A 26,368-nucleotide genomic window follows, 5' to 3' on the forward strand; every position below is an offset into this window, starting at 1 on the left:
GTTGTTTTTTGAGACAGGGTTTCTCTGTGGTTTTGGAGCCTGTCCTGGAACTAGCTCTTGTAGACCAGGCTGGTCTCGAACTCACAGAGATCCACCTGCCTCTGCCTCCCAAGTGCTGGGATTAAAGGCGTGCGCCACCACCGCCCGGCTTCTTTATGGCATTTTTGCAACTCATGTTTTTGTTGTGATGTTGGAAACATCTGTCCTTTTCCCTTGGGCTCTAACTTTGCTTTCTTCGATAAAGACTTTAGTAAGGACAGTATGATTATTAAAATAGTCTTAGTTTCCTATAATAGCAGGGTTTTTTTTTTTTTACCATGACCTTAATGTACTTGGAATTTATTTTGTATAAAGTGGCAGTGTAGCCCTCTTAACTCTCTCCTTCCATTTCATTTATACATGGCCAGATAAGTAAATAAGTTAAGTAAAACCTACTTTACTCCATTGACACGCCACCTTTATGTTTGAAGCTGTTTCTATACTTTCATTGTTTTGAATTAATTCTCTTATAATGAGTGTCCCCCTACCCCCTTTGTTAAGACATGGTTTCTCTACATAGTCTTGACTGTCCTGATACTTGCTTTGTAGACCAGACTGGCCTTGTTCTCTGCCTGGCCCAGTTTTCCATACTTCTGTTAGAAAGACTGTTTTTCTGTTCAGCTCAGTGCCCCAGGTAAGTACTGGAAAATATGCCCACCTCAATTCAAGGCCAGCAAGAACTCTGAACTACTTTGCCCTCTCTTCAGCTCTGTGTTGATTATTTATGACCAACGTTTATATTTCTAGTGTTTTCATCTGTCCATTTGTAACTGCTTTATATATGAAGTTCCTTTCTACAAAATGTTATTGGTATTTCTGTTTAAGTTAGGGTACTTCAGATATCTGGATGATGAATAAAGAACTGGAGTAAAAACAAAATTCTTTGTAGAAACTTCAATAAAAGTCTTTCAGTTCTTTCTATTCCCCCCCCCCAAAAGACTGTTTTTGTGCAGCACACTTGGTAAATAATAGACAGTCATTGTCTACACATAAACCAGCAGTTCCCCACACTATACAAATTCTTAGTCTTCAGATACATTTCCACACCTTGTAGAACTCTGAAGCCATTTCTGACAACTCTGAGGCCTCTCAGCAGTAATGCTCCACCCCCAACTCCCTTGGGAACCAAGGATCTAACAATTGCCCACACTGAAATGTTGGGAACTTTCTATCATCTTCCTGAGTTCTTGTGAATGTTCTCCAAATAGAACTCAGTTATTGAATAGGGGCAAGATAACCCTTAGGTGTTGACTCAGTTACTAATATTTTGACTTAGGCCCTGGGAAAGGGGCAAAGTGACCCTCAGATGTTTTCCCTTACCTCGTCTGATCTGACAACTGTTCTCCAGTCATTTATTTGTAATAGCCCTTTTGAATAAGCCAATCATAATAGTTAAAGAACAACCCCAGGCACCCCCTTCCTTTTGTGGCTTTTTCCTTTTAAAGTAGCCTGCACCAACTACTCAGGGTCTTTCTGCCTTTTTGAATGCTGAAAGACCCTGTCATGACAGAATTAATAAAATCCTCATGCTTTTACGTCAGCTGTGGTGTGAGAGATGGTCTCTTGGGGCTACTCCTCCGTGGTGATTGGACTCTAGGGTCCAACAACCTAAGCTTTTGAGTATAAAAATCATTAGAATGTAAATGTAAGACATGACATTTCACCCCTAATCATTAATGTGCACTGCTTAAGAACCAGAAGGGATGTTCACTTGTGACCACAATACAATTGTTGTATACATGAAGCTTCTATGCATTGTCTCTAAAATAGTCCCTTCCCCAGTTTTATCTCCATGACTTTGATTTTTTATTTTATTATTATTATTATTTTTTAGTTTGGTTTTTCTAGTCAGGGTTTCTCTGTAGGTTTAGACCTGTCCTGGAACTAACTCTGGCCTAAACTCACAGAGATCCACTAGACTCCTAAGTGCTTGACCTTGATATTTTAGAGTCTAAACTAGTTGTTGTTTTAGACTGTGCTATTGTTCTGTTTGTCTGATTTCTTTGTGATGTTATTTTACTTGTTCCTATAGCCCTTTTATTTTATACAAATTTTTGTCTAACATATATGTCTACCTGTCTTCAAATGTGTCATTTCCATATTAAAATTTCTTCAAGTGAGTGGAGCGGTGGTGGTACACGCCTTTAATCCCAGCACTTGGGAGGCAGAGTCAGGCGGATCTCTGTTAGTTTATAGCCAGCCTGGTCTACAAGAGTTAGTTCCAGGTCAGGCTCCAAAACTACAGAGAAACTTTATCTCTAAAAACTTTTAAAAAAATTTTTTTTCTTCAAGTGTCCTAAGAAAATTTTAAAGTAACTTTTGCATCCAAAGGAAGGATGTATTTCTTCTCTCTTGTATAGCTGGTGACTTAATTCTCGGGTGGTGGTGTCCTTTTCTTTAAAAACTTCTTGTCTGACTTTAGTTAGCTACCTTTTAAATTTTTATGTGTGTGTTCTGAGTTTGTCCACACTGTCTTATCAGTCTTTCATGCCTGCAATGGCTGCTTATTTTGTTGAATTTCTGCTGCTGCTTAGGGTGCTTAATAGTTGGGCCTAGTCTTTTAAGAAGTTCCTGTTAGCATCAGAAAAGCTCTATTCTGGGTTGTTGAACAGATGGCTCAGCAGTTAAGAGCACTGACTTCTCTTCCAGAGGTCCCAGGTTCAATTCCCCACACCCACATGGCAACTCACAACCGCCTGTAACTCCAGTTCAAGGGGATCTGACAACTTTACACCATGCACATAAATTAAATAAGTTAAATAATTTTTTTTTTTTAAAAAAGTAAAGCTTATATTTTTGGTTGTGAGCCTAGCCTTTAACGGCTGAGCCATCCCACAGGGCAGAGAACCCTGATTGCTTTTTGGGCTGACGAGGGAGGGGGACTTGATTGGGGGAGGGGAGGGAAAGGGGAGGCGTCGGTGGGGAAGAGACAGAAATCTTTAATAAATAAATAAATTAATTAATTAAAAAAAATAAAAAAGCCAAATAAAAAGAAAAGAAAAAAAAAGTAAAGCTTGTTCTTACTCTATTTTCTTTCCAGTCTATGTCGACATCATGTTAGATGTTCCTGTATGTTCTGGATCTGGAATAAGTTTGCTCAGATCTTTGTTTAAAATCACCCTCTTCTCTTGCTCTGTGAAAATGCAGCTACATTCTGTGTCGACTTTCTATTGAATATGGGATTATTTTGTTTCTCTGGAGACTTTTTGTGTCTTCTTTTCCTTTGCCCTCCAGTATTTGAAGAGTTATTTTTCACCTTTTAAGTGCCCCTTAGCTCTGATTCTGGAGGAATACCTTCTCTGTACAGAAGACTGCAGTTGGCTCTAGTGGGCTTAGTCATTTCTATCTCCTTCTTACTTGAGAATTGCAATCTGAAAGGGTATTCATCTTTATTTTTTGCTAGCATGATCTTTAGTTTTGCTTACTCTGTTTTGATTTCCATGGATTTAGATAGAACATTTATTTGAATGTTTTCTTTGACAAGATGTCTGTGTTTTCACAAAGTCAGTGTCTATTGTAATTTTTTTTTTGTTGTTGTTGTTGTTGTTTTGCCTTTTGGTTTTGGGGGACGAGGCCTTATTCCGTATTCTTGGCTAGCCTGGGGCTTGCTGTATAGATAGGCCACCATTGCCTCAAGCTCAGAGAGCTTCACATGCCTCAGTACTAGCATTAAAGGCATGGCTCACTAGTATAATTTTTACTACTTGATAACGATTTTTTGATTTTTTTTGAGACAGGGTTTCTATATGTAGCCCTGGCTGTGCTGGAACTCTCTTTGTGGACTAGACCTCGAACTCAAAGAATTTGTCTACCTCTGCCTCCTGAGTGCTAGTGCTAAAGATGTGAGCTACCATCTTCCGGTAAGTTGTTTTTTTTTTTTTTTTTTTTTTTTTTTTTTTATTTCTCCCTTTTTTTTTTTTTTGTTATTTGTTTACTTACTTATTGGAAACACTATAATCTAGCCTGTTCTGGAACTGAATATATAGACCAGGCTGGTCTTGAACTTGTGATCTTCTAGGTTCTGCCTCCCAAGTTTTGGAAGTATAGGAATTGTGCCACTATGCCTAGATTGAATTTAGGGTTTCTTTACTATGGATTGAGTATGTCTGCCAGGGGTCCATGTGGTGAAGACTTGCTCCTAAGGGTGGCCTTATGGAGAAATGGTATATAGCCTTGAAGAATAGGTCCCAGTGTGAGATATTTAAGTCATTGATGGTGCTCCTCTTATAAGAAATTAAGTAATTTTTATATCCATAGTTAAAGAGTAAGCTTGGGTCCCCAGTCTGTCTGGATTCATATCTCGCCACACAGATCTCTCCTCCATGCATTACTATTATAGCATTTGTTAGGAGGCTTTTGAGGCATTTATATTTCCAAACTGTGTCCCATATTGTTTTCTTTTTCTAGGGTTCCCAGTCTCAGACATGTTGTCATAGTAACAGAAAATAGATTGGTACATTTGTGATATTTAAATGTTTCATAACTATATAGGTCTATTGTTGTGTGATGTTTTACTGTTTTGGCTTTTTTGAGGGGCCCACCACCCAGCTCCCAATAAATCACACACAGAGGATTAGTCTTAGGTATGAATGCCCAGCGTTATCTTGACTTGTTTCTTGCCAGTTTTTCTTAAATTATCCCAACTACCTTTTGCCTCTGGGCTTTTTTGTATATGTTTCTTTACTTCTTTCTCCATGACTTGCTGTGTAGCTGGGTGAATGGCTACACTCTCTGCATGCTAGTCCTGCCTATCCTTGCTCGTACCTTGCTATTGGCCGTTCAGCTCTTTTTTTCTTTGTTTGTTTTGTTTTGTTTTTCGAGACAGGATTTCTCTGTGTAACAGTCCTGCTGTCCTGGAACTAGCTCTTGTAGACCACGCTGGGCTTGAACTCACAGCGAATCGCCTGTCTCTGCTTCTGCCTACAGAGTGCTGGGATTAAAGATGTGTGCCCACACCACACGGCTTCCTGTTCAGCTTTTTATTTGACCATCAAGTGTTTTAGACAGGCAAAGAATCACAACTTCACAGTTAAACAAAAGGAGCACACCTTAAAGCAATATTCCTCACGGTCTGTCTTGAACTTTCTATTTTATTCTTTTCCAGGCTATCTCTGTTACAACCCAGTAATAATTCTTTTTATTTTTAAGGTTTTAGAGTTGATAGACAGTTGTTCCATTGTTTCTTCTGCAGAACTGTCTAAATAGTTCTTTTTTGTTCATTTGTTTGTTTCTTCGAGACAGTGTTTCTCTGTGTGTGGCTCTGGCTGTCCTGGAACTTTCTGGGTAGACCAAGCTGGCCTTAAACTCTTAAACTCCCAGGTACTAGGATTAAAGACATGCGCCACCACTGCCCAGAAACAGTTGCTCGTCTAAGTAGTTTTTAGTCAGTTTGACAGCTCCCCCTTTGTGAGCCTGGTTATTAGTGTTGCCTCATGAGTCGGAACATCTTTATGTCATGAACATGGAGTTCATCTTTGTTTATTTGGGGCCTTTAAACACCTAGTACCTTTTTCTTAGGCAGGGCTTGTATTGCGATAAAACACCACTATCAAACGAAGTTGGGGAGGGAAAGGACTTAATTTAGCTTACAATCCTAACACTGAGGGCAGTCAGGGCAGGAGCCCAAGCCCAGAGAAGAAACCTGGAGGCAGGAACTGATGCAGAGGGCAAGGAGGGTGCTGCTTACTGTCTTGTTCTTTATGGCTTGTTCAGTCTGCTTTCTTAAGACTTTCAGAACCACCAGCCAAGGGCTAGCATCACAACATTAGGCTGAGCCCTCCTGCATCAGTCAGGAAGAAAATGACCTCCAGATTTGTCTTCAACCCCATCTTGTTGAGACGTCTTCCTCTCAGATGCCTCTAGCTAATGTTTTTGGTTGACATAAAACTAGGCAGCACACCGATTGTTCTTACTTTACATTGACTTGCTTGGTTTATTTCTCTCTTTTTATTGTTTGTATTGCCCTATACATTTTTCGCCCTTCCACCCTTCCTCCTCTCTCCCTTTCTTCTCTATCCTGTGACCCCCCCCCCCCCGTTCCCAATTTACTCAAGAGATCTTGTCTTTTTTTCCTATTTAGATCCGTGTATGCCTCTTTTAAGATCCTCTTTGTTGTCTAGGTTCTCTGGGGTTGTTGATTGTAGACTGGTTTTTCTTTGCTTTATGTCTAAAACCCACTTATTGTTGTTGGAGTTTCTGTCTTGCCCAGTCCCTGAGTCCTTAAGTCCCAAAGAATCACAAAGAAGTCTGCATTAGTTATAAACTGATTGGCCTAGTAGCTCAGACTTTTTATTAACTCTTATAACATATATTAGCCCACTATTCTTATCTATGCTAGCCATGTGGCTTGGTACCTTATTCGGCAATGCAGTCACATCTTACTTCTTCTGTGGCTGGGTCAGGAGTGCAGGCTAGGACTTCCTTCTTCCCAGAATTCTCCTGTTTTCATTGATCCGCCTATACTTCCTGTCTGGTTGTCCCGCCTATACTTCCTGCGTGGCTACTGGCCAGTCAGCATTTATTTAAAATAAAATTGACAGAATACAGACCATTGTCCCACACCAACTTATGACTGAGTATATATTATATGTGAATTTCTGGGTCTGGATTACCTCACTCAGTATGTTTTTTTTTTTCTAGCTCTGTCCATTTGCCTGCAAATTCCAAGATGTCATTTTTTTACCTCTGAGTAGTTCTCCATTGTGTAAATGTACTGCATTTTCTTTATCCATTCTTTGGTTGAGGGGCATCTAGATTTGATGTGAGATTCCCCACTGTGAATACCATTGGTTAATAAAGAAGCTGCTTTGGGCCAGTGGCTTAACATAGCAAAGCCAGTTGGGAAATCTGAACAGAGATATATAGAGAGAGTAGGCAGAGTCAGAGATGCCATGTAGCCACAGGAGTAGAAAGACACATGCTGCCAGCCAGAACCTTGGCGGTAAGCCACGAGCCTTGTGGTAAAATATAAAATAATAGAAATGGGTTCATTTAAGATGTAAGAGCTAGCTAAAAATACGCTTAAGCTATTGGCCAGACAGTATTGCAATTAATATAGTTTCTGTGTGTCCTGGGTCTGGGCAGCCGGGAAACAAAATGAGCAGCCTCTGCCAACATAGATTGCTTCCAGATTCTGGCTCTTATGAATCATGCTCCTGTGAACATAGTGGAGCAAATGTCCTTGTGCTATGATTGAACTTCCTTTGGGTATATATCCAAAAGTGTTCTTGCTGCATCTTGATATAGATTGTTTCCTTATTTTCTGAGAAATTGCCATAATGATTTCCAAAGCAGCTGTACAAGTTTGCACTCCCACTGGTAATGGAGGAGTTCCCCTTACCGCACACCCTTTCCAGCATAAGCTGTCAAAGTGGTTGGTTTATTTGTAGAAGCTCCAAAGTATGTTTTTACTGAATTTTTATGTTTTCAAGTCTTAAGTTTGTAAACCTGCCACCACCACCACCATTGATATATATGTTCTATAACTAGCCACTTTTTAATACATTTACCTTAATTGTAAAACTCAGGAATCAGAAATTGAGATAAAAACCTGATAAATCCTAAGAACAACAGAGGAATGATTGGTGACCCTACTCCCCATGTTTCCCACATTTAAAAAAAAAGCATCAAGAATCTTTTAAAGCCCCTTCTTCTTCTTCCTCTTTGTGTCTCTCTGTCTTCATCTGGGTCCACCAGAAAAGTCTATAGTTTATTCTGGCCAGCCGAACCTGAGCTCCACCCTCTGAATCATATTTTAACTCCATTGGCAGTCTTGGAGCAACAATACAAACAAATCTCCTATTACATTTCCCCCTTTTTGTATGAATAAAAAGGAAAGGTTTTAAGTCTATTACAGTAATACTGTGTAACAGAACAATTATCAGGTGTTGTCTAAAAGAAAAGGGAAGGTTTTAAAGTTAACAAAGTAAAATTATATACAATAAGAACAATTATCAAGTAAGAATTAAATTCACAATGTCCAGTCCATTTGCATTTGGCAAATTCAGAGAATATATTCCAGAATCTACCCTATCTTGGTGAGTCCAAAGTTTTGTACCTAATTCACTTTCTTTCCTAGCTTATATTACTAACTGAAAACTATCTTTTTAGACATCAAAACATTTTCATTGATAAACAACTTAAGCTTTTTTAAAAAAAATTTATTTTTCATTCAATTATTTACACTTCCTTCCCTCCTCCCAGTCCCCTCCTGCTCCCCCACACCCCCTCCTCCCTGTCTCACCCTCCTTGAGAGAGGGCCGGGAACCCTGCCCTGTGGGAAGTCCAAGGTCCTCCCCCCTACATCCAGGCCTTGAGAGCCCTGCATCCATATAGACTAGGGTCCCAAAAAGCTGTAAAAACAAGTCCCAGTGCCTTTATCAATGACTTCTCAGCCAGCCCCAATTGTCAGCCACAATCACAGAGTCTGGTTTGATTGCATGCTCATTCAGACCAGGTCCAGCTAGATTTGGTGAGCTCCCATTAAAACAGACATACTGCCTCAGTTGGTGGACCAACCACTCTCGGTCCTGACTTCCTTGCTCGTCTTCAGCTTAAGCTTTTATGTCTCTCTGCGTTATACACTTTACGTAATATTACCTGAGTAAACAAGAAGTACAAAGCAAGCAACTTCCAAAGCCAGGCGGTGGTGGCGCACGCCTTTAATCCCAGCACTCGGGAGGCAGAGGCAGGCGGATCTCTGTGAGTTCGAGACCAGCCTGGTCTACAAGAGCTAGTTCCAGGACAGGCTCCAAAACCATAGAGAAACCCTGTCTCGAAAAACAAAAAACCAAAACTGTAGAAATGACAGGAACATCTGCTTGGACATTCTCCAAAGGTTCCTCTGCAACTCTGGGGCATCCATCTTTGGGATCCTAGAATTTTGAAGGATTGTCTTACCTTGTTTTTGGCAAAGTTCAGCAGTCACCTTCTTATGTGTCCTGCTTGTCCATTGTGGACAGCATGCTGTCAGCAATCGAGGCAAGGACAGTTTGTTTCCCATTGGCTAACTTTGCCACATTGAAAGCAAACTTCATAAGGTTGTTCTTCTATGCCCTCCTTTATTTTTTAAGAAAATTTGTACTGCCAGGAGCAGATGTGTCTCACAGTTATGAAAAGCTTTATGTTATTAAAACATCTTAGATGCCATATTCTGTAGATCTCTGAAGTGTTTGATATCTGCCTAAATATGTCTGTTTGACCTTGAAACATGGCCAAAGATTTGTTAGCTGGCTAGCTAATAACCTGTTTCTTAATTATCCTAAATAGTTTATAATAATAGCTTTCACAAGGACTAGAAATGTACATTACCTTGTTCAATGAGGTAGATAGATACAGTATCTTAAACAAGAATATAAACATATATACAACATAACAAAATAACCTTAAAGACTAGTACCTGCTCTTTTAGTTTATGAGTAGATTCAATAATCTGCCCTTTTATTCTATCATTCCCATACCTCCCATTTTCTTTTCAGAAAGAAATCCCTAAATTTAACCTTTGTTTCATTTTTTCCATGACAATGTGACAACTTACAACTTACCCTCCTAAATAATGAAAAACATCCATAATCCACCAAACAACCAAAAATCACACAAGCCCCACCTTTTGAAAATATGGGCATCATGTTCTTAAAATTACTTCCTGTTTTCTGGGGGCAATGGCATGTTTAGGGGACCCTAAAAAAACTATAATGAAGATCAAGCTTTAGGAGAGCTCACTATTGTTCAGTCTTCATGTGATGGGAGAGTGCAAGCCTTATCTGAATTCTGGCTAGAGTAGTCTCTGAGGCTGGATCATCTGAGTTAACTGCCTTGTCATTGTACTGAGCAGTTTATAGTCCAGATCTGACCATTGGGTGGGGTGGTGTTTGTCAGTGTAGTGGTATTACCACAGTCCAGGTGAAATCATTGTTATTGTCCATACCATCCTTTTGGAGACTTCAGAAGTTGCTGTTAGGAGTTGTCATGGTTCACTACAGAAAACTTGTAAACACTTTAAATTTGATATGCAGCAGATCTCAGAGTGGTCAAAGGACCACAGTCTTTGAAATACATCTGGGGTACACAAGCTTAATCCCTAGTCACCTGCTTTAGACTCAAGCCCAAAGTCATGTACAGGAAGGTCAATGAAGCCGATTCCTAGAATTTTATGTATATTATATATACTCTAAATAACCATTAATATCACAACAGGAAGTGTGCATATTCTTATAAATTTGAGATTATATTTATATCTTAAGTAAAGTTTTAAAGAGTCAAAATAACATCAAAGAATTATCAGGTGTCTGTCCCATACCAGGTTGCTTTTCTAACATGAGACAGAGATTTTGGATTTTCCTTTAACAAGCATGCTGGGTTTAGAGGAGAGAGCTATGCTTCTACTCTAAGGCCAGATTTAATTTTCAATTGAATTGGGACTACAAAAAGACTATTTGCCTTATATGTCTGTAGAGACTAGCAGAAACAAACATTTGGAAGGATTTGTGAGATTTTCTTCTGTTAGAAATATGCTATATCATTAGGCCAATTTACTTTTTTGGGGACATTTTCTCTGGATGATTTATCCTTCTTCAGACGTCTCATTTGTCCACTGGTATTCAGATTCCTTAATTGGATACTTTTAATCTCCTGGAAAGAAAAATAAATCCGTGCCTCAACTCCCCTAACTTTGGGGAGATTCTCTTTTTGGCAGGTTATATCTGATCAAGTAAAGGACAGTTGGTCTTACAAGTTAGCTTAGATTGGATGGCCATGCTGTTTGATGAACTGTCTCCTCTCCTACGCAAGAGGTCTCTACTATTTGAATCTAATCTTTCTCAATTTTGATGATATCCATTGGGTTTTTTTTTTTCTTCTTTTGGAAACAAGAGCAAAACCTCTTCCCCAATGTAACACATGTCCCAGTTTCCATTCTGAAGTCAATACATCTTTAAAGTCTACAGACTGATTTAATTTAGCAGTTTCCCCCTACTATTCAATGTCTCTGTAGCTCTTGTTCCTTTCTTATTGTTATTTAGAAATATTAAAGTTAATAAAGCATTATGTAGTCTATTTCTGGGGGTGTCTTTATTATCTTCTTCCATGTATTAAGCAAATCTTTTAAAATGTTATTAGATTTTTTTTACGGTTTGTTCTGTAGGATTGTGTGGTATGCCTGTAATATGCCTTATATTGTAATATAAAAGGTTTCATTTTACTAGAGGCATATGCTAGAACATTGTCAGTCTTAATTTTTACAGATATCCCCATGATGGCCATAACTTTCTCTGTAGCTTTGGAGCCTGTCCTGGAACTAGCTCTTGAAGACCAGATTGGTCTTGAACTCACAGAGATCCACCTGCCTCTGCCTCCCGAGTGCTGGGATTAAAGGTGTGCGCCACCACCACCCGGTTCTTGCACATTTTCTACCTATAGCTGATCAACTTCATCATTACTTTGTGCTAGAGAACCTTGTAGACCTGTATGGGATTTGATGTGTTATATAAAGGAATGATTTCTATTCCTGATTATTTCTTGTAATTGAACTAATAACAAAGTTAATTCTCAACCATCTGGAATAAGTTCAGCAGTTTATATATGTAAAACAACTCTTTCTTCATATTGAGAGTCAGTAACTATGTTAAGAGGTTCTGGAGAATCTAATAGTACATTGAGAATAATGGCATATAATTCTGACTTTTAAACAGAATCATAAGGATTTTGAGCAACTTAAATTTTCTGACTTATAACCTGCTTTTCCTGATTACTTGCATCAGTATAGAATGTAGGTGCTCCAGAAATTGGTGTTCCTCATACAATGCGAATAAGAAATCCAATTCCTTTTATAAACTGAAGTATCTTGCTTTTGGGATAGTATTGCTAATTTTTCCCAAATTACTACATCCTCATTTTTTTCTCTCTTTCTTATTTTTTTACATAGGTCTTTAAGTTTTTACTCTGTGGTAAAAATACTCATTCTAAGATATTATCTTCGCTCTGCACAAGAATTCTGTAGGAGAATGAGTAGAAGGTAGAATAATCAGAATACAGCCAAGCTCCAGGTCTAAGTGATCCACATGTGCATTCTATAACTTTTCTTCTACCAAAGCCAATTCTCTCTCATCTCCAACTTATTGTTTTCTTGGACTATTTAAGTCCTTATCATCTTTTAAGGTTTGAAGTAAATTATTTAGTTCTTGAGTAATTAATCCAGTTGTGGCTTGTAGCCAATTAATATCTCCCAGCAATTTTTGAAAATCATTAAGAGTTTGTAATTGATCTCTCCTGATTTGTCATTTCTGTGGCTGATTTTTTTTGTAAGCCTATGCTATATGCTAGGTAATTAATAGAATCTCTTTGTAATTTTTCAGGAGCAATTTGTAATCCCCAACAAGGTAAAATTTTCTTTGCTTCTTCAAACATTTTAACTTTTAAATTCAATTTTAACGAATAGGGTGGGGAGGGCGCACTATTTCCCATACTTGGCACTTCTTCCTTGAGGACATTATTTCCTCATGTAACCAATGTGCTCTTCAGTGGCACATGTCCTTAGTACCAAGCAATTCTCAGACATGAGCATCAGCCAGATTGGAACAGTCATCATACCATACATGCAACAACCAAATTTGCTGTATCCTGGTAAAGGACCAAACTGTTAGATTTGAGATAGCCAGAGGACTGCGTTTAGTATTTGTTGCCTTTTGTCTATGTAGCATTTGTTAAACTTTATTTTTTTAATGCCTGTGTATATGTTTATGTGCAGAGAGGTAGGTGTGTTCGTGTGTGTGTGTCTATCTGTCTGTATATCTGTCTGTGTACGGGTGGAGGCCAGGGGACAGTCTCAGGATCATCCTGTAGAATAGGCTCACCTCCTTTGAGACAGTATCTTATTGATCTTTAGCTCAACAATTAGGGTGGAATGACTGGCTTCAGAGTCCCAGTAATGTTCTTGTTTCTGTCTCTCCAGTGCTGAGGTTATCAGCTTGTGCCACTGTGTCCACTATGTCCACAGTGCTGGGGACTGAACTGAAATCTTGATGCTTTCAAAGCAAATGTTTCACCTGCTGAACCATCATCCTAGCCCCAAAGTTTTTATTATTATTTTTTTTATTTTGTGCTATTTTTATTTATTTTTTTCTACAGTATATTGCGATTGCATTTTCCTGTCCACCAACTTCTCCTAGATCCTACCAAAATCCATACTCTTTTTCTCATTAGATAACAAACATGCATCTTAAAAAAACCCACAAAAACAAACAACCCAGTATAGGACAAAACAAACAAACAAACAAAAAAGCCAAAGAAAAGGCACAAGAAACACATACAGACACTGAGACACACACATTTGTGCACAGGGAAAACATATAAAAACAAAATTAGAAATCATATTATACAAGCAAAAATTCTATAAGATTCAACAATCAAAAACAAAACAATTAAAACAAAAACTCAGACAAAGCATTGTGAGACAAAAACACTGTTGAGTTCATTTTGTATTGATCATCTCCTGCTGGGCTTGGGACCTGTCCTGAATTATGGTGAGTCTAGTGAGACTCCATTGCAGTAAACTAATCTTTCCCTTTGTGAGAGATTGTCAGTTGGAAATAGCTCCTGGACTAGGGATGGAGGCTCATGTTTACTTCCATGCTCAGCACTGCCACCACATCTGACTAAGACTTGTGAGGCAGGCTCTGTGCACTAGGCAGTCATAAATGTGTCAGCTTTGTTGTATCTAAAAGGCCTTGTTTCCTTTGTATCTTTCATCCCCACCAGCTCTTACAAACCTTCTGCTGTCTTTTATAAATAGTTTCCTGAGCCCTAAAAGGAGAGATTTGATGGAGACATCCCGTTTAGGACTGAGTGTTCCAAGATATCTCTCCCTCCCTCCCTCCCTCCACATTGTCTAACTGTGGATTGCTGTATTTGTTCTCATATACTGTATGAGAAGACTTCTCTGATTAAGGCTTAATAAAACACTTATCTGTGAGTACAGCAAAATGTCATTAGGAATCATTTTATTGCTATGTTCCTTTAGCAATACAGTAATATCTGTCTAGGCTAGGTCCATAGCCTATCTAGTCTCAGGTTCTTGACCACCTGGGCAGTGTTGGGCTTGGGTTCCATCTCACAGAGTAGGCCGTAATTCCAATCAGGTAGTAGTTGGTTACTCCTACAACTTCTGTGCCATTGTTGCACCAGTGTATATTGCAGGCAGATCACCATTGTAGATTGAAAGTTTATAGTTGTGTTGGTATTTACCTTTTGATAGCATGCAAAGTCAGTATGGGTGAAGGCTCTAGATCGGTGGTTCTCAACCTTCTAATGCTGTGACACTCTAATACAGTTCCATGATGTGGGAGTGTCATATATCAATCTGTTGATTTTATTGGTTAAGCAATAAAGGAACTCCTTGGCCCTGATAGATTAAAAGATAGATGGGAGGAGGAAACAGAATAGAATTCTGGGCGGAAGAGGAAGTGAGGTCAGACTCTGCTCTGCTTCCAGAGGGACCGGACAGCTCTGCTCTCTGGAGCAGAGACACCATGATGGACAGAGGCTAGAATCTTCCCGGTAAGCGCACGTTGGGGTGCTTACACAGATGATTAGAAATGGGCTAAATTAGTATGTGAGAATTAGCCTAGAAAAGGCTAGATAGAAATGGGTCAAGCAGTTAAATGAATACAGTTTGTGTGTTGTTATTTCGGGCATGAGCTAGCCAAGCGGCCGGGGTGTTGGGGACGCAGCCCCACCGCCCTTATTTCAACAGTTCCACATGCTGTGGTAACGCCCCCAACCATAAAATCATTTCATTCCTACTTCCTAACTATAATTTTGCTATTGTTATGAATCATAATGTGAATAAAAAGCATAATGCATGATATCTGATAAGTGACCCATAAAGGGCTCATGACCTCAAGGTTGAGAACCACTGTTGTAGGTAGTCACCAGTTTTTCCATGTTATGAGAACTATGTAGATGTTGTCTTTACTAGTAGGACCTTACTATTAGTTTGTAAAGAGCAACCAACAGCCTTGGCAATAGCCTGGGTTTTTATTTATTTATTTTATTTTTCAAGGTTTTCATGAGGCCCCTTCTGGCCAACAACTCATTTACATGTAACCTATTCTTGGCACTGGAGGATTTGGTGGTGAGATATGTCTAATTGGGGTTTTGTATCCTTCCCTCCTTCCTTCCTTCCTTCCTTCCTTCCTTCCTTCCTTCCTTCCTTCCTTCCTTCTTTCTTTCTTTCTTATGGGAGTCCCCTCTGTGCGCTGTGATTACCATTAATGAATGAAGAAACTGCTTTGGATCTATAGCAAGGCAGAACTTAGGTAGGCAGGGAAAGCTAGGCAGATTGCTAGGAGAAAGGAGGCAGAGTCAGAGAGAAGCCATGGATCCGCCGCCTGAGAGAGATGCCAGGGAGTCGCAGCTGGAGATAGGTATGCTGAAACTTTGCTGGTAGGCCATAACCTTGTGATGTTACACAGATTAATAGAAATGGGTTAAATTAATATGTAAGAGTTAGCCATTAAGAAGGTAGAGCTAGAAACAATTTTTAGGTTTTTTTTGTACTAGAAAATGCAGGCAGTGTTTTCACAAAAGTAACTGTACAGTGATTTCAGATACAATAAATGAAGGCAATGCATGGCCTTCCAATAAAAGATATTTGAAGACTGGAAAAAAAAAAGAAGGTAGAGCTAATGGGCCAAACAGTGATTTAATTAATACAGTTTCTGTGTGATTATTTTGGGTCTAATCTAGCTGGGTGGCTGGGATGAACAAGCTATTCCCTCCTACTTTTTTTTGTTTGTTTGTTTTTCAAGACAGAATTTCTCTGTATAGCTTTGGAGCCTGTCTTAGAACTCACTTGGTAGACCAGACTGTCCTCAAACTCACTGAGATCTGCCTGTGTCTGTCTCCTAAGTCTGGGATTAAAGGCATATACCACTATTGCCAGGCCGCACCTTTTGTTTTTAATCTTTTGATTTACTTTTATTTGCATTGGTGTTTTGCCTGCATGTATGTGTTTGGGTGTCAGAGATCTTGGAGTTATAGACAGTTGTTTATTAGCTGCTGTGTGGGTGCTGGGAATTGAAACCAGGTTTTCTGGAAGACCAGTCAGTGCTCCTAACCACTGAGCCATTTCTCCAGGCCCATTGTATCTCTTATTATTATATCTCTTCTGATTCTAGTTTAGACTTCTTTCATATATGCATATATTTTAAGAAGCTTCTACTGAATTAGGCTTTTAAATATGCCTTCAAATTGCCCTTCATTTTTGTTGTCCCTCCCCACAACTCCTCTTCCCATTTTTCCCCCTCCTCTTTTGAACTTCCTTGTTTCAACCTCTTCCCTCCCAATAACTAGTGTGTTTCAGCTTCCTGGTGAGGCCCTTTTCTCTCTTAGTTCCTTACTATATATATAACCTCTGTGGTTATACAGATTGCAGCTTGCTTTTCAAAGATTTAATCACTAACATAAGTGAATACATACTATATTTGTCCTCTGGGCATAAGTTACCTCACTCAGGATGATTTTTTTTTCTAGCTCCAACTAGCTGTGAATTTCATGTTTTTTAACAGGTCAGTAATAATCATTGTGTAAATGGACCACATTTTCTTTATCCATTCATCCATTGACAAGTAAACCATTTCTACTTCCTGAATATTATGAGTAGAGCAGCAATGAACATGGTTAAACAAGTGTCTATGTAGTACGATGTAGGGTCCTTTGAGCCTTAGTATTGTCTCTATTAGGTTATTGTTGATGTAATGAGACTCCGTGACCAATGCAACTTTTATAAAAGAAAGCATTTAGTTGGGGGTTTGTTTACCCAGGTTTCAGAGGTTTAGTCCATTATCATCATGGCAGGGAGTATGACAGCAGGCAGGTAGGCATGGTGCTAGAGAAGTGCCTGAGAACTACATTCTGGTCCAGAAGCAGCATACCGGGGATGAGGGGGCAGTAAAGGGACAGGGAGGGAAAGACATAGTAACAGAGAGAAACAGATGTACTCTGGACCTGGTGTGGACTTTTGAAACCTCAAAGGACTCCTCTAGTGACACCTCCTCCAATGAGGACACACCTACTGCAGCAAGACCATACCCCTAATCTTTCCCTGACAGCATATCAACTGGGGACTAAACATGCAAATAATTGGGGCAGTCTTATTCAATCCCCCACAAGTAGCATAGCCTGAAGTAGATCTATTCCCAGCTTCCCGAGGAACCACCAAATTGTTTTCAATAGTGGCTATTCAAGTTTGCAGTCCCACAAGCAGAAATCTTTAATTAATTAATAAAGAAATAAATAAATTAAAAAAAAAGAATTTCTGGAAAAAAAAAACAAAAAAAATAAAATTAGTTGTCCCTTATGATATACATTTGTGTGTTTTAAGTATTGAATTCTTACACTAAACAAATAATTAAATATTTGAGTTTGATTTAGAAATCAGAACTGCCAGTATTAATCCAGGCTCTCCTAGGAGGTGGCTCACAACTTTTTTTCTTCTTTTTTTAGCAGTTACAGTATAATTTTTTTTATTTATTAAAGATTTCTGTCTCTTCCCCACCACCGCCTCCCCTTTCCCTCCCCATCCCCCAATCAAGTCCCCCTCCCTCGTCAGCCTAAAGAGCAATCAGGGTTCTCTGCCCTGTGGAAAGTCCAAGGACCACCCACCTCCATCCAGGTCTAGTAAGGTGAGCATCCAAACTGCCTAGGCTCCCACAAAGCCAATACGTGCAGTAGGATAAAAAACCCATTGCCATTGTTCTTGGGGTCTCAGTAGTCCTCATTGTCCGCTATGCTCACTGAGACCGGTTTTAACCCAGGCTTTTTCAGACCCAGGCCAGCTGGCCTTGGTGAGTTCCCGATAGAACATCCCCATTGTCTCAGTGTGTGGGTGCCCCCCTTGCGGTCCTGAGTTCCTTGCTCGTGCTCTCTCTTCTTCTGCTCCTGATTTGGACCTTGAGATTTCAGTCTGGTGCTCCAATGTGGGTCTCTGTCTCTGTCTCCTTTCATTGCCTGATGAAGGTTAATATTCAGGAGGATGCCTATATGTTTTTCTTTGGGTTCTCCTTCTTATTTAGCTTCTCTAAGAACCCGAATTATAGGCTCAATGTCCTTTATTTATGGCTAGAAACCAAATATGAGTGAGTACATCCCATGTTCCTCTTTTTGGGTCTGGCTTACCTCACTCAGTATAGTGTTTTCTATTTCCATCCATTTGCCTGCAAACTTCAAGAAGTCCTTGTTTTTTACTGCTGAGTAGTACTCTAATATGTATATATTCCATACTTTCTTCATCCATTCTTCAATTGAAGGGCATCTAGGTTGTTTCCAGGTTCTGGCTATTACAAACAATGCTGCTATGAACAACTTTTAATTTTTGTTGTTATTTCTCACTTTACGAGTATGGGTGTTTTGCTTTCATGCACGTCTGTGTCCTGTTTACATGCCTGTGCCTACAAGAGGCCAGAAGAGCACGTTGGATCTTCTCGAACTGGAGTTACAGATTGTTGTGAGCTGTCATGTATATGATAGGAATCAAACCCAGATCCCCTGGAAGAGCCTAATGCTCAAGTCATGCTATTTATGTAGAGCATTTAGTACAGATTAAGTCTTCTTCATCCAAAATGCTTGGAACCAGTCATGTTTTGTACTCATAAAATATTTTTATTTTAAATTTTGGAATGTCGGCATATACATAATGAGATATTTTGGGAATAGGACTAAAGTCTAAATATAAACTTCATCTGAGTATACCCACATCTAGAGAGAGTTGCATGTATCTTAAGCTAGTTTCTGAAGTAGCATTGCATGGTGTGACATCACAGTACTGCTTGCATTTGTTCTAACCAAGTATCTGACAAGAAGACAATACAGTGGCGGTTTTAGAAATTGAGGGGTGCATCCCATCCTTGTGGGGAAGACCTGGTTGCTGATGGTAAGACAGCTAGCTACACTGTCAGCAGTCAGGAATGAGGAGCAGAGGGTGCTAGGGCTAAGCCAGCTTCCTTTCTCCTTTTTTTTTCCATCTCCGACCCCAGCCCATGGAATGGTGTCATCCACATTGAAAGTTGGGTTTTAGCCGTGGGTACAATATGGAGGATGCAGTCACTAGAGCTTACCTGCATCCCATGAGTAGATGGCCTCAGTCAAAGAACAGTTTCTCAGTGGTCACTGGGCACTTCAGAAACTCATAAACTGGTCAAAGTACCAAGGCTCTTGAGTGCCCAGCTACAAATAGGACAATGTGTCACTCCTTCCAACGTTCATGGAACATTGTGTAAGAGGGGAGGAAAGAATGAAAGTGCTGGAGGAAACAGGAGAGGCGTAAGGACTTGAGTGTGTACATTCTAGGTAGCATGTGCTTGCTGTGCTCACCTTACAGCTGCTTTGATTACACACACAAGATTGGGCTTCTCAACACTGTTAGAGAGGGAGGGGTTCATGACGTACCATTCCTTCTTGAGTTTACACAGTTCATGGTTGTGGGAGAGAGATGCTTTCTGCAGAGGTGTAACTGGTGCTTCTGTAAACAAACTTCCACCGCCTCCCCCCCCCACCAAGCTAAGCTGTAAACAACCCTCCTCAAAGTCCCTACTTGCTGCAGCTGTCATTCTTCACTAGCATCACCTGTTGGCAGAGCTTAACAGAAAGAAAGCCAATGGTTCAGTGGGTGTTAGGATAGAGATGGAGCTGAATGGTAGTAGCTTGACAATTAGCTTTTAAATAGCTGCTCCTTACCAGATAACCATATCGATTTTCTGTGTACAGTAAGCGAAGACTTGTGTAGTCAAGTTTAATGTCACAATCCTCATTTCTTTCCCATGTTCCTAATTTCTGTGTCAGTTATCTGTCACCATTTATCGAAATTTAATGTTATTTAAAGTTGCCAAGTGGAGATTGATTTAGGGGTTTTGAAACAAGTTTTTCGCTTTGTCGTTCAGGCTGACTTTGGGCTTGCTTCAGTTTTCCTGCTCAGCCTTCCAAGTGCAAGGATTACAACCTTGACCATCACACCTGTCCTGCTGTTCAGTTTTTAAATGTTTAGCCTTTCCCTTGTATTTGTGTCCTTGCTAATGCATCGACTAGTTGTGGGGTTGGGAACTTCTGCTGTCATATCAGGAAATAATCAACTTCTAACATGTGCCTTGACTTCTCTGAAAGTTGCCCCATTTTGAAATGTTTTTGTATACACTGGAATATCCTTCAGAATTATGCTATTGTTCATATCAAAGGGATGCTTCACATTGTCTTTATCAAGATACTTAAAAATATTCCTTAGAAAATCAGTTTCTTCTTAATCAACAGGTGCTTCTAAAGAAGGAGGGGCTGGAGCAGTTGATGAGGATGACTTTATCAAAGCTTTTACAGATGTTCCTTCTGTTCAGGTAAGGCTTTGGTGTCCCCATGAGATTTCCCTGCCTCTTTCTGTCCTGTCTTTTGTTCTTTTAAAAAAATTTATTTGGGTATACAGCTAGATGGTTCAGGGGTCAAGTGCTTTACCAATACAAACCTGAAGACCTGAGTTTGACTCTGAATCCCACATAAACGTGGACATAGAAAACCAATTCCACAGTTGTCTTCTGACTCTCCACATGCCCAAATACACACATCATACACAATGAGAAGAGGAAAGTTTAAATGCTTAAAAAAGTTTTCTTTAAATGAATGTATGGATGATGTATTAGATATTATCAAGCTATTAATTTTTATTTTTTCGAGACAAGGTTTCTCTGTAGTTTTAGAGCCTGTCCTGGAACTAGCTCTTGTAGACCAGGCTGGCCTTGAACTCACAGAGATCCACCTGCCTCTGCCTCCCAAGTGCTGGGATTAAAGGCACGTACCACCACCACCCAGCAATTATTTTCATAATTAGATTTTCAATTTTTTTTAGTAAAGCTTAAATAAAATTAAACCCATGACTTAGTGATATTACATTGCTTTGTCAGACATACAGGTTTTATTTTTGAAATAATTAGTTTTGACCCCAGAGAGTGCTGGAAGCTGACAAATAGAGATCTGAAAGTCCTTCCCCTAGGAGTCAAGAGTCAAAGTGGAATATCCACAATTAAGGCAGTCATTTTGTATCTCATTAGCAAGTAAGCACTACAGTGTATATAACATTCCTACATATTACAAAACCTTGTACCCCAGTATTGTTTGGTGTATTTTTTCACAACTCACAGTTTGTAATTCTGTTTCTTCAGATAGTTATTGTATGAGTAGAGTTCTTGTGTCCTTTCTATTGATGATTTTCAGTTTGTTTTCAGTTTTTCGATGTTACTTATTTGTAAGATGTTTTTGTTTGTTTGCTTGCTTTTTAAAACAGGGTCTCATGTAGTAGTCCAGTCTGATCTTTAATTCCTAATCCTTCTGCCTCCAACTCCCAAACATCCGAGGATTTCAGGTACCACCATACTCTGCTCTTGCAAGACCTTCTTTAGGGTGTGGTTTGTATGGAATTGCATAGCTACTGTGTCAATAGATTCTGCTGTGAAGGATTATCATTCCACTTCTGTGACTTCTCCACTGTAGCAAGATGCTTCTCCTGTATAAGAACATGTCTTGTATTTTCTTCTACTGTTCTGGGGGGGGGGGTGAAAATGCTCTTTTCTTCACATTCTGCCTGTACTTCCTGTCACGCAGAGTGCTTCTTTGAACCATGGCGGTCCCTGCTGAGTGTTTTCTTAAAGGTCTAGGTGCTGTGTTTGCATACTGCTTCACAAGGTCTGAGCTATTCAGCTCTCTCAGAGGAAAAGCTGTCCTTAATCCATTTAAGGTCTTAAGAAGTTATAGGAATACTTTAAAAATGTTTTTGATTTGAAAGTATTTGAAATATATTTTTATCTTAAGATTCTTACCCCCTCTGTGTATTTTGTATTGGTTAGGGTTCTAGGAATAGTTGTGGAACTTGGCTGGCCTTGATCATTGTTCATTGTTCAGTATGTTCTGCCAGAGCGGAATCATTCCAGCATCACTGAAGCCATGGGCTGCCCAACCTTAGGAAGGAGAGCAGGCTTCCCGACTACCCATTGCATCACCATCCCTGCCCCTGGAGAGTCTGTCTCTTCAATGCCCGTGCTATTATTAAAGTAGAATTTTTCTTTCGTTAAAGTCCTCACATAATTGGTGGTGTTTGCTGTCGTCGTCCTCCTGCACTTCTATGAGGTCCCTGCTACTGGCCAAATCCTTACTCTGGTCATGTCTGGACAGCAGTACCCTATTACCTAGGATCAACTGCACTGGCTGTTTGATCATTTTAAATTAAGAATTGCTAGTGTGTAATCAGAGATTAAATATGGCCGTGCTAGCAAGTGAATGGTAAACACATGCTAGCTATTATACCACCCTAAATGATGTTACCTACCTACCTTCCTTCCTTCCTCCCTCCCTCCCTCCCTCCCTCCCTCCCTCCCTCCCTTCCTTCCTTCCTTCCTTCCTATTTAATATATTTTTAATTAAAATATAATAGATTTCTCCCCTTGGCTTTCCTCCCTCTAACCCCTTCCATATTCTACTTCTACATCTCCCTCTCAAATTAATGGCCTCTTTTTGATTATTATTGCTACATATATAGAGATGTACAAATATATAAATACAAACTACTGAGTCTGGTTTTTGTTGATTATGTGTATATGAATTTGGGCTGACCATTTTGTGTTGGGTACCTAGTTAGGGGGCTCTCTTCTGGGAGAGGCTAATTCTCCCTCTCTCAGCAGTCATTAGTTGCTTGTAGTTCCTTGTCTAGGAGTGAGATTTTCCTCCTGCATTAGCATGTCTGATGGTTCTGTCATTGTTTGAGCAGCAGTTTTCACAACAGACTTTGTGGTCTCTGGCTCTTACAATCTTTCTACCCTTCTTCTGAAATGTTCCCGAGCCTTAGGTACAGGAGTTGTCTTGAAGATGCATACCTGGTACCCGCAGAGGTCAGAAGTGGTCGTGGATCCTCTGGGATTAGAGTCGCAGATGGTTTTGTGCCACCATGTGGGCCTCTGTAAGAACAGCAAGGGCTCTTAACTAATGAGCCAACTCTACAGCCCCAGTTGTGTTCTTTGTAATAGTCTCTGTTTTCTCTAAGGAGAAGCTTCTTTGATGCAGAGTGAGCTATGCCTATCTGGATATTAAGGATAAGTTTCAGAGTGTAGTTAGAAATTGTGCAATAACGGATTAGTAGTAGGTTCTCCTCCAAGCCCCATAACCTCACAAGTCTAGAGTAGTTGTCTCCATTCTAGCAGCCAGCATATTTTCCTTCTTGTTGGGTGGGCTGTGAGTCCAATTAGACAACCATTGATCACCACAAAGATTTGAGTTACTACCATTGCACCTTTAGGTATTTCCTGTGCTAATCAGTGTTCTGTTTCATAGGCACCACAACTGTATAGGATCGATTGCTTCCCTTTGGCACCTTGCGTAGTACTTTCTGGCACTGTGGAAGTTAGAACACAAGAAGGAAGCTTTCAGATTAGATCCAGTTTGAATTACCCAAATCCTCTGTCCTAAGTATTGTGGGTTTGCAGCAACAGTATCTTCCTTTACCCTCTGAGAGGCAACCAGGGGCAACAGTAGTAGCCTATATTGTTTTTAGAGTCACTTGGACTACCATGACCAACAATGGAAGCTTCTCATGCCTAGAACTGGGGGTGTTGTTAGATAATCTATGGCTCTTGTGGTGAGCGTTGTCAGCCCAAAGCCAGGTGGTGTAACTTCACTTAAGGGGTGTGTGTGTTTGTGTGTGTGCTTACATTTACATACATTGCATGTAATTTAATTTTAGGTTGATATAAAATAATACGATTTTTTTTGGGGGGGGAGGCGGTTTCGAGACAGGGTTTCCCTGTGGTTTTGGAGCCTGTCCTGGCACTAGCTCTTGTAGACCAGGTTGGTCTCGAACTCATAGAGATCCACCTGCCTCTGCCTCCCGAGTGCTGGGATTAAAGGCGTGCGCCACCACCGCCCAGCAATAATAGGATTTTTTGAGGCTTCATCAAACAAACTTAGTGTTGTTGCTCAGCCCTCCTGTATTGACCTCCCTCCCCTTCCCTAGTTAGAGCCTTCTAACCCATTTTTCCCCGTTTCCTCTTTCATTTCTTACTTTTGACCTCCTTTCCATTTGGGTGAAGCATCAGCTTTTGACCACCTCTCCCTCCACCTTCATTCACGTGAGTTATCCACCTCACACACTGATCAAATGGCTTTCTTCCAGTCACTGACTAAAATGCCTCCTATTGCACAGGACATCCTCCATGATGCAGAGATCCTCAGCTTTTGTCTTCTCCACAGACTCCAAGTAGCTTCTCTACTTGTGTTTTTGCTTCTCACCCAGGCTTTCACACTGAAGGTTCTTACAGTAATATTGTTCATAATGCATTAAACTCTTCTGTTTCTAATTTTTAAATACCCATTTTGCAAAAACACAACTACGGATATTTCTAAATATAACAGTTTTTATCTACTCTCCTAGCCAAGAAAGAACTGCCGAAAGTCAAAGGAAATCACAGAGCACACAGCTCTTAGTACATAGCACAAGTGTTTAGCAGTCTGACGTCCATGCTCTTCAGTTATGTCTGTGCTTTTTCAGAAGGACTTGTTTTCTGTAGCATCAAAAGGCTGTCCTGTTGTTTCAGGACCATGGTTCTTCCTCACCCTGGACCAGTACCTACAGTGCTCTACATCCTGTGGTTTTGTACTTTCTTAACGCACTTGCAGAGATCATTGACCTTATGTGAGTTCAAGCTCTTGCTTTTTAGAACCTTCTTGCTGCTTAGTAAACATTTCTGGGTTTTACTACTTAAAAAGAAGTGGGCTAGTAAGATGGTTTAGTAGATACACTTGTTTCCCACCAAGGCTGCCAACCTGAAGTTGGTCCCTGGAACCCACATGGTGAAAGGAGAGAACAATTTGCACAAAAGAGAAACTGAGTGAAAGGTCTAGTTTAGTGGCACGATATTCATGTAGCATTCATGAGGTTCTGATTTGATCCCCAGCAATAGGGAAGAAATAATGGACTGCATGTCCTCCAAACACTGCTCCTTCTTAGCTTCTCCTCCTTTCCAGGTAGCTGTATGCACCTGATATTTCTTTTACTTCTAAAAAATATGTTATTTAAAATCTTTTTTTATCCGGTGTATTTTGGTCATATGCTTTCCTTCCCCAAAACTGCCTAACTTCCTGTTCTTTTTTTCTCATTAAAAAACAAACAACAACAAATAAGAAAAGAAAAAAGCCAAAGTACACACAAAAGGCACGGAGCACAAGTGCTACCCTAGAATGAGATGATGATTTGGTGGCTGGAGAGAAGGCTCGGCAGTAAAGAGGATGCACTTCTCATGCAGAAGACCCGGTTTGGAGTCTACGTGACAACTCACGACCATCCTTAACTCCAATTTCAGGGCATCCAAAACTTCTGATCTCCACAGACACCAGGCACACATGCAGAACATGTACATATATGCAGACAAAGCATTCATACATATAAGATAAAAGCTAAAAAAAATTTTAAAGTATACATGTGTGTGTGAGTGAAGAAAACTGATTGTTCCCTCTCCAGCAGCTATCAATTACAAGTAGATTCTTGATTACGGGGTCTGTTTGCACCTCCCCTTTTCCATACTGAGATTCATCCCCTTCCCCCTCCCCCCCTCCCAAACACAGGGTTTATCTGTGGAACCCCGACTGTCCTGGAACTCTCTTTATAGACCAGGCTGGCCTGGAACCCAGAGATTCAGAGAGCTAGCTGCCTGCTCATGCCTTCCCCACCACCTGGCTTCATACTGGGATTTTTTGTCTTCTTGGTTCGCAGTTTTGCTGTAATAGTTGTGAAACACTGTTTTCCTAGTTTACTTCTCTTCTGTCTGTCTGCTTCACGTCCATTTCCTTTACAGATGGATCCTTTATTTGGCCAACTGACTCTCAAAGTGTTTATTAAGGATTACTCCTGGACCCTATCTTCCTACTTTATTTTGTTGCCTTATGACTTCCTTCAACATCATGGCTTTATCTAGCATCATTATATTGATTATACCTAATTTTACCTTTAAGCCAGACCTCTGCTAAGCATCAGAAACATTTATTTACAATCATTGTTTTATTTGGCATTTCTTTTTAGGAGTCTTTCAGACATTTCAAACACAACCTGTTTAAAATTAGAACTATAAACTCTCCTCTAACACTTGATCCTCCAGTGTTCTTTATGTAGAAACCATTATTCAGTTAGCTAGAGAAGTTAGAAACCAAGGAGTAATTTTACAGCAGATTCCTAACCCAATGTTCTTTGTATACCTAGAAGAAACATGGGGATCCCAATAAGAGATGGCTTTGAAAAATTTCGGAGTTCCTGAAGTGA

The 26,368-nt window shown here is 39.9% G+C and overlaps 1 protein-coding gene across 5 annotated transcripts in view; it reads left to right on the forward strand.

Annotated features, from left to right (window-relative positions):
• Clasp2 (cytoplasmic linker associated protein 2) overlaps window positions 1-26,368 on the forward strand; it is a 174,844-nt gene that overhangs the window by 62,647 nt on the left and 85,829 nt on the right. For all 5 annotated transcript variants that reach the window (XM_050139488.1, XM_050139483.1, XM_050139484.1 and 2 more), the window contains one exon: window positions 20,335-20,414. In XM_050139488.1, coding sequence (XP_049995445.1) covers window positions 20,335-20,414 — 80 coding nt within the window. The remainder of the gene's footprint in view (window positions 1-20,334; window positions 20,415-26,368) is intronic.

This window comes from Alexandromys fortis, unplaced genomic scaffold (genome assembly GCF_014885135.2).
Source record: "Alexandromys fortis isolate MF-2015 unplaced genomic scaffold, M_Fortis_MF-2015_v1.1 scaffold_36, whole genome shotgun sequence".
Lineage (NCBI taxonomy): Eukaryota > Metazoa > Chordata > Mammalia > Rodentia > Cricetidae > Alexandromys > Alexandromys fortis.